Below are 9,257 nucleotides of genomic sequence, written 5' to 3'. Positions count from 1 at the left end.
AGCTCTGAGGGTGTGCAGAGGCAGGTTTGGAGGCAGCTGTGGGGCCTGTGGCCCCCGGGTTGCAGCTCTGAGGGTGTGCAGAGGCAGGTTTGGAGGCAGCTGTGGGGCCTCTGATCTCTGGGTTGCAGCTCTGAGGATGTGCTTGGCTCAACAGTCCCTGGGGCAGGTTTCTGATTCTGCGCATTCCTGATCAGGCAGCCTTGTTGGTGAGTGGGTTCTGCAGCACCTGGGGGGTCCTTACAGTCCTCCAGCCAACCCGTCAGTTTTGTCAGCATCCAACACCTTGTGTTCAGTTGTCTTCTGCCTGAAATACTTATGTACAGGAGGAAATTGTTCATTTTCCTCTACCCACCTTAGGCTCCTTGGCTGAGGCCCTATGAACTGACAAAAGATTGAGGCTACAATGAGCTGTGACAGTGCCACTGCACTCCAGCCTGGGTGACAGAGTGAGAGCCTGTCTCAAGACACATTAGCAAGAGAAAAACCCACAGAAGTTTATTATCATGTGTGTCACATGTTAATGTGGATGTCACACCCAGGATCATCCACTGACGAGTAACCCCGGGGTGGTGAGAACTTGAACTTGCATTCCACCTCAACCAAAAAAGCAACACATCTGTACAGAAGGGACAAGACCAAAAGGAAAAAGAAAAAAAAGGACTTGGAGTTTCTGGGGCAACAGAAGATTGGGGGAAGGCAAAGATGGGGAAACCGAGAGAAGATAAGGGCCAGTTAGCAAAGTTTGTTACGTAGATTCCTCTGGTGTCATCTGAGCAGTAAGGGTCTAGGGCTATGTCTGGTGATGAATTTCTGCCCTTCCTGGTAGAAAGATGACCAGGAAGCACTGTTAGAAATCTATGTCCTGCTTTTAGGGCCAGGCACGGTGGCTCACGCCTGTTATCCCAGCACTTTGGGAGGCCGAGGTAGGCGGATCACTTGAGGTCAGGAGTTCAAGACCAGGCTGGCCAACATGGTGAAACCCCATCTCTACTAAAAACACAAAAAATTAGCCAGGCATGGTGGCAGGTGCCTGTAGTCCCAGCTATTCAGGAGGCTGAGGCAAGAGAATCGCTTGAACCCAGAAGGTGAGGTTGCAGTGAGCTGAGATCGCGTCACTGCACTCCAGCCTGGGCAACACGAGTGAAACTCTGTCTCAAAAAAAAAAAAAAAAAAAGTAGCTGGGCATGGGGTATGCATCTGTAGTCCCAGCTACTCGGGAAGCTGAGGCAGGAGAATCACTTGAGCCCGGGAGGCGGAGGTTACATTGAGCCAAGATCGCGCCACTGCACTACAGCCTGGGCTACTGAGTGACACTGTCTCAATGGAGAAAAAAGAAAAGAAAAAAAAAATCTATGTCCTGCTTAAATAGGGGAGGGCAGAGCTTTTCCTTCATCTGCTTCTTCTCAACTGTCTTCAGCTCAAAATAATCCTGATGCCAGAATGGCATATTTTGGGGTGGCCTAGTCTGTGACTCTCTGGCAGAATAGAATCATTCCTACTTTTGGCATCAAGCCTGATTTATACAACCCCCCTGGGAACCCATCCCTGCTGCCTGGTGTGTGAGCCCACCCCACTCCATCCTCTCCAGCTCTTGACCCTCAGCCTGATTCAGGTCTCAGGGGTGCTGCTGACCGCCAGCGTGGACAGTCCCTCTTCCCTGCAGCTGCCTGCACAGAGGCATTTGGGCCCCTCTGAGAGAACAGAGCACCGGGTGTGGTTCCGGGTCCTCACCACACTCTGATTTCTAGACCTCTCACTGAACAATGAGGAAGTTCAAGAGTCATTAAGAAATAGTTCAAAATGGAAAAATAACAAGTCTGGGCTGGATACAGTGGCTTACGCCTGCAATCCCAGCACTTTGAGAGGCTGCTGAGGGAGGATCACTTGAGCCCAGGAGTTTGACACCAGCTGGGAAACATGATGAGACCCCCCTCCCCCCCCATGTCTACAGAAAAATAAAGATTAGCCAGGTGTGATGGTACGCACCTGTAGTCTCAGCTACTTGGGAGGCTGAGGCTGGAGGATCACCTGAGTCCATGAGGTTGAGGCTGCAATGAGCTGTGATGGTGCCATTGCACTCCAGCCTGGGTGACAGAGTGAGACCCTTTCTCAAAACAAACAAACAGAAAACAAAACAAAGGACCAAGCTGGCTTGGTAATTTCTCCCAGTGAGGGGGGACCAGCTTTCCTTTATGAACCTTAAACATTTAGTGATTACATTGTGAGTTTTTTTTTAATTTAATGTTTTAAACTTTTTTTTTTTTTTTTGTGAGATAGAATTTTCCTCTTGTTGCCCAGGCTAGCGTGCACTGGTGTGATGTCGGCTCACTGCAACCTCTGCCTCCTGGGTTCAAGTGATTCTCCTGCCCCAGCCTCCTGAGTAGCTGGGATGACAGGTGTGTGCCACCATGCTTGGGTAATTTTTGTATTTTTAGTAGAGACGGGGTTTCATCATGTTGGCCAGGCTGATCTCGAACTCCTGACCTCAGGTGATCCACCGCCTCAGCCTCCCAAAGTGCTGGGATTACAGGCGTGAGCCACTGCGCCTGGCCCTTAATCTTTTTAACTGTGAAAGTAATACATATTCAATGTAACTAATTTTAATGATATAGAGTATATAAAATAAAAAGTGAAAATTCTGCTTCATACAGCCTCACTTCTTTGAGGTACTTGCTATTTATAGTTTGGTCTATATTCTTCCAGACTTTTCTTTGTGCATGTACACACACACTTGTACAAGCATGCATAGCTTTCTTTCTTTCTTTTTTTTTTTTTTGAGACGGAGTCTCACTCTGTTGTCCAGGCTGGCATGATCTCAGTTCACTGCAACCTCTGCCTCCTGGGCTCAAGTGACCCTTGTGCCTCCGCCTCCTGAGTAGCTGGAACTATACGTACTCACAACCATGCCCAGCTAATTTTTTGCCTTTTAATAGAGACGGGCTTTCACCGTGTTGCCCAGGGTGGTCTTGAATTCCTGAGCTCAGACAATCTGCCTGCCACGGCCTCCCAAAGTGCTAGGATTACAGGTGTGAGTCACCGCACCTGGGCCATGCATAGATTTTTTTTTAAATGAAATTTTATATATATAAGTGAAATTGTACATATACAATTATATGTGAAATTATATATATATAATATGTATATGTGTAGTTTTGCAATTACATCAAAGAAACTGATGAAATTGCATCAATTATTTGCATGTCGTTAATAATGTCTCAAGGAAAATGTTCATATAGCTCTACCTCATTTATTGAAAAACTCTCCAGTATTTGAGATTATGGAGATGAATTGGTCCACTATTGACAGACACTGTTGCAGGCTGATGTCTATAACCCATAGAGGATCCTACAAATATGATAGTGGTATCAGTCCGTGATTAGATTAGAGGGTGTTTTATGACGTTGTTGACTTTAAGAATGGGAGATGACCCTCAGTAGGCCTGACCCAATTAGTCAAGCCCTTAAAAGGGCTGGGATTCTCTCTGACAGGGAGATTGTAAGTAGGAGAGGGATTTACCTTGAGGGAAATTCTCTATTGCTGCGGGGGTGGGTCAGAAAGGACCTGAGAGAGGCCTTCAGGAGATAAGGATGACTCTTGGCTCTCACAGTCAGTCGGGAAATATGGGAACCTCTGTCTTAAAGCCACTAAGTGATCTCAGAAGACGCCCTTGGGCTCCAGGTGAGAATGCAGTGAGCTGGCACCTTGATTTTGGCCTTTGGATGCCCTGAGCAGAGAATCCAGCCGTGCTTGTCCAGACTTCTGAACTGCAGAACTGTGACATCACCAGTGACCTGGGTGTTTTTATGGGGAGGGAAGAGTGTTATTTGAAGTCATGAAGTTTCTTGTACTTTGTTACACAGCAAAAGAAAACTGGTAAGGCATTCCTATGGCTTCCAGCAATTGTGCTTTTAAGGAACATTTCTATCTTGAACCTCCTTGCACGCACATCTTTATTTCAGAATTTCTGTGGGATGGATTTCTAAAAGATTTTTGGGCTAACCATTTAAATTATTGATGTGTGCTGGCACGAGCAGTGGCTCATTTCTGTAATTCCAGCACTTCGAGAGGCCGAATTGGGAGGATCATTTGAGGCCAGGAGTTTGAGACCAGCTGGGGCAACAAAGTGAGATCCCCGTCTCTACAAAAAATAAAAAATTAAAATTAAAAAATAAAAAAGGAAATGATGGATGTGAATTACCAAATTGTCCTCCTGAAGCCACGTGTGGATTGATAGCCTGCCCCCTTTCCCCCTGCCCTCACCAACAATGGATATGAGTCTTTTTTTAAACTGTGGTAAAATACACACGACGTAGGACTTACTGTTTTAACTATTTTAAAGTGATCCAGTCCGTTGCATTCAGCACACTCACAATATTGTGCCACCCCTGCTGCTCTCGTCCCAGAATTTTCCTGTCACCCCAAAAGGAAACCTCGTATCCATTAGTCAGTCACTCCCCACCCCCTCCCTGGCCCCCGGCAGCCTCTCATCTGCTTTCTGTCTCCTATCATTAATCTTTTTACTTGTTGCCAATCGGATACACAAATAGGGGCATTTATTTCAAGCTGCTCTGATGACAGGATGTGCACACAGCTCTCTCTTCCTGCAGCTCAGACAAGCGCGTGTCCTGGTTGCCGACACAATGGCCCCACCACGGGTCAGGGCTCCGGCCGCATGGACACATCCTCTGCCTTTCCTGCTTCTCCCAGCAGGCCGTCTCTGCCACCTCCCCATCAGCCCCGTGTTCTCTGGCTTGAGACCTCGGCATGTTCTTCCTCCACCCTCCGTGCCCCAGCTGCTGATTCTAAGCGGGAAAGGCCTCCTGCATCTCGGCCTGCCTCCCTACTCCATTGAGACCCTCATCTGGCATGGGATTGGCCGCCCCGGAGCATCTCTGGGCAGGAGACTGGGGATCCAAGGCCTCCGGGGCCTGGCAAGTAAGGGGAGGAGGGCTGGAGGCTGGGCACCAAGGAGACAACAGGGAGAGGTGGAGACTGTGGCCAGGGGAGGGCACGTGTCTTTCTAAAGGGGGCAGCTGCATGGTGACTGTGTGCTCCCAGATCTTCTTATTTTCTAAAGGAGTCCTAAATATAGATATTTATATAAAAGTGATTGACATTTCATCAAAGCAAGCATATTCTCATTGCCCTGGCCGACCAACACGGAGGAGTGGGGGCAGTGGGAGCAGGGAGCCACTCATCCCACAGGCTGGCTCCGTGTGAGAGGCGTAGAGACAGCAGGAATCCAGGTCGCTGGAGGCTTGAAAGCCTGAATAGATGCACCCGGCTGCATCGCCAGGTCCCCTGGCTCCTGCCAGGGATTCTAGAACATTCTCTTCCGCTGCCTGAGTCCCTGTGGCTGTTTCCATGGCCCTGCAGAGTCTGAGGGAAAAGTGAGCCGTGTGCTGCTGTCTTTTTTTTTGTTTTTTTTGGGATGAAGTTTTGCTCTTGTTGCCCAGGCTGGAGTGCAATGGTGGGATCTCAGCTCACTGCAACCTCCGCCTCCTGGGTTCAAGTGATTGTCCTGCCTCAGCCTCTCGAGTAGCTGGGATTACAGGCATGCACCACCACGCCTGGCTAGTTTTGTGTTTTTAGTAAAGACATGGTTTCTCCATGTTGGTCAGGCTGGTCTCAAACTCCTGACCTAAGGTGATCCGCCTGCCTCAGCCTCCCAAAGTGCTGGGATTACAGCTACCACGTGGTGGGATTGAGCCACCACGCCCAGCCGTGTGCTGCTATCTTTATAGCCTCTCGAGGCCGTCTTTTTAGCCAAGCACCCCCCTCCCCACTTATGTGACATGGAGATGCCCCAGGCCTGGGATTGTCCCCGTGGATTTATGAGCATCTTAAGCAGATGCTGTGGGAGGGCCTGACCTCTCCTGCAGGGTGAACTGTGGAGGGGGACGGATGGGGGCTGGGTTATTCCTGGGCTGAGAGAGAGACCCCAACCCCAAAGCCCAGCCTCTGGAAGCAGGCTCCGCCCGCCAGCTGTCAGGGAGGGATCCTGGGCTGGGGGAGTTGGAGGGGGCTGTCAGACAGAAGAAAATGTTGGCTCCCACAAGCCCCTGGAGGTCTTCAAACCCGGCCCCTGCTGGGATGTTTTTCTAAAAGGCTCTTCTTGGCAATAGCCATAGGCCCAAAGGTCTGCAGTTGATATGAACTTAGGGTCTCAGGTTTCTTTAACATGTGGAAAGGCGTTCCCTCTGAGCCTCCATGGGAGCCTACAGCCTAAACAGGGGCCCCTGGGCCACAGCAATGCTGCAGAGGAGTTGTCTGAGTCATCTGGGGAGGGGGCAGGACAGGGCGAATCTTCCGTTTTCACTGAAGGCCTATAGAAAAAGTGCCGTAATGGGAACTTTGCTGACAACATTCTCTCCTATGAGAGAGGCGGCATGGTTAAACCATTTTACCCAAGAGGAAACTGAAGTTCAGAGAGGTGAAGCTGGTTGCCTGAGGAGGTGGAGGAGCTGGGATTTGAACTCCTCGGTGAGCTAGACAATCTGGTGTTTCCCCTCCTCCCTCCTTCCTTTCCTTCCTTTCTTCCTTTTCTCTCTGCCTCTCTCCCTCCCCCTTTTCTCTTCCATTACTCCCAGAACCGTCCACCCTGGCCTCTTTACATTCCAAGCTGGATATTCTCCTGATGTCTTCAGTTCTCGAGGCAAAACACAAAGTCAATGCTATGCAACAAAGGCCGGCTGTGGTTTCGACCCCGATGTCTCACTGGCTTCATCGCCCACTGCGGTCCTCACTTACTCCATTGCGGGCACTCGGTTCTCCTCGCTGGGCCTCCTGCTCACACAGCACCATCCTGCCTCAGGGGGCCTCCTGCTCTGCCTGGAGCCCGTTGACCTCTAAGTTCCCATGCTGGTCCCTCATTCATGCAGCTCCCTGCTCAATGTCACCTTAGTGGAGAGGCTTGCTCTGACCCCACTCTAAAACAACACCCTGTGTCTTTTTGAGATCCCCGAGCCCCACTTATCTTTCTTTGTAGCCCTTATCACCACCTGACACCGTGTGTCTATTGCCTGTCTTTCCCCGCCAGAAGCCAGAGTGTAATCTCCAGAGTGTAATCTCTAGAGTGTAATCTCCAGAAGAGCAGGGACTTCATTTTGATCATCGTTACTTCCTTGGCACCAAGAACAGTTCCAGGCGTGGGGCAGATGCTCAATAAAACTCACTGAATGAACGACTCTATCTCTGTATCTGTATCTATGTATGAGCCACCGCGCCCAGCTGTCTATATAGATAAATAGCTTAGCTTTATTTATTTGTTTATTTATTTATTTACTTACTTACTGAGACATGATTTTGCTCTGCCACCTAGGTTGGAGTGCTGTGGTGCAATCACGGCTCACTGCAACCTCCGCCTCCTGGGTTCAAGCAATCCTCCTGCCTCAGCCTCCTGAATAGCTGTGACTACAGGTGTACACCACCATGCCCAGTTAATTTTTTCTATTTTTTTGTAAGGAGGGGGTTCTCCCTGTGCTGCCCAGGTTGGTCTCAAATGCCTGGGCTGAAGCGATCCTCCCTCCTTGGCCTCCCAAAGTGCTGCGATTACAGGTTCGAACCACCACACCTGACAAGATTGTATTTTTTAAATGCATACAGTTCTGTAACTTTTTTTTTCATGTATTAGTCTGTTTTGGAGATCTTTATATTTCACTGCATATAGACTGGCTGTTCTCAACCACTGGCAATTTTACCCTTAGGGAACACTTGGTAATGTCTGGAAGCATTTCTGGGTGTCACACCAAGGAGGTTGGTGCTACTGGCATCTAGTGGGTAGAGCCAGGGATGCCGCTAAACCTCCTGCAATGCACGGGACACTCCCCCACCACAAAGAATGATCCAGCCCAAATGTCAATTGTACTGAGGTTGAGAAACCCGGATATAGACATAGCATTCTTTCTTATGGTGACAGATTCCGTAGTGTAAATGTACCATCATTTAACCACTCACTTACTGATGAACATTTTAGGATATTTCCAATTCTTTACTGTTGCAAACAATGCTGCAAGGAACATCCCTGCATAAACATCCATGCTGCTTCATGCATATGGGCAGGTATTTCCCAAGGGCAGATAGCCAGCAGAGGGTCAAAAGAGGACGTGCACCATTTTTTTTTTTTTTTTTTTTTTTTTTTGAGATGCAGTCTCGCTCTGTCCCAGGCTGGAGTGCAGTGATGCAATCTCCACTCACTGTAACCTCTGCCTTCTGGGTTCAAGTGATTCTCCTGTCTCAGCCTCTCAAGTAGCTGGGATTACAGGTGCCTGCCACCACGCCCGGCTAATTTTTGTATTTTTAGTAGACACGAGGTTTCACCATGTTGGCCAGGCTGGCAAACTCCTGACCTTAGGAGATTCACCCACCTTGGCCTCCCAAAGTGCTGGGATTCCAGGTGTGAGCCACCACCCCTGGCCAGGACGTGCACCTTTGATGTGGAGAGAGCCTCTGTCAAATTCGCCCTTCACACAGGCTGTAACCAAAGCACACTTCCGGCACAGCATGGCAGGGGTGCCAGCTTCCACCATCTGTGCTGTGGGTGATGGCTTTGAGACCTTCCCCAGGGGCCTGTCAACACAGTGCACTCAATCAAAGGGAGACTTGTCCTGAGCATGGAGCAAAGACGATCCGCTTTTGCTGTTTCTCTCTGTGCCAGCTCCTCCCCACCCTCCTCTGTGACACTTCAGATCCCAGCTCTGCCGCTTTTCATCACCTCACCTCTCTGTGCCTTAGTTTCTCCATCTGTAAAATGGAGCTAACAATAGCAACCTCCGCTCAAGGAGAGTTGGGAGGATTGCATAAGTTAATACTTGCGGAAACTTTCAGGCCTGCTAGGCAGTCCTCGAACATGAGCTATCATCCTGTGGCATTCCTCCACAGACAGCAGCGTGTATCATCTATAGTGCCGAAAACTGGAAGCAGCCGGGTGTCCCCCTGTAATGGAAACACCAAGTGCTTTGCAGGGGACCACAAAGCAGGGTGATAACCAGGCTTTAAAAATAATCCCGGGGCCGGGCGCGGTGGCTCAAGCCTGTAATCCCAGCACTTTGGGAGGCCGAGACGGGCGGATCACGAGCTCAGGAGATCGAGACCATCCTGGCTAACACGGTGAAACCCCGTCTCTACTAAAAAATACAAAAAACTAGCCAGGCGAGGTGGCGGGTGCCTGTAGTCCCAGCTACTCGGGAGGCTGAGGCAGGAGAATGGCGTGAACCCGGGAGGCGGAGCTTGTAGTGAGCTGAGATTCGGACACTGCA

At 49.7% G+C, this 9,257-nt stretch overlaps 1 protein-coding gene across 1 annotated transcript; it reads left to right on the top strand.

Annotated features, from left to right (window-relative positions):
* The first annotated feature begins 4,581 nt into the window (after positions 1-4,581).
* Positions 4,582-7,169, top strand: LOC111552577. The gene is made up of 2 exons (XM_023226893.1): positions 4,582-4,935; positions 6,591-7,169. The coding sequence occupies exons 1-2, from the start codon at positions 4,641-4,643 to the stop codon at positions 6,902-6,904; spliced, it is 609 nt and encodes a 202-aa protein (XP_023082661.1). The 5' UTR covers positions 4,582-4,640; the 3' UTR covers positions 6,905-7,169.
* Positions 7,170-9,257: the final 2,088 nt, after the last annotated feature.

Source organism: Piliocolobus tephrosceles, chromosome 17 (genome assembly GCF_002776525.5).
Source record: "Piliocolobus tephrosceles isolate RC106 chromosome 17, ASM277652v3, whole genome shotgun sequence".
Classification (NCBI taxonomy): domain Eukaryota; kingdom Metazoa; phylum Chordata; class Mammalia; order Primates; family Cercopithecidae; genus Piliocolobus; species Piliocolobus tephrosceles.
The sequence above is the reverse complement of the archived record's forward strand: the minus strand, read 5'-3'. Positions and strand labels throughout refer to the sequence as shown.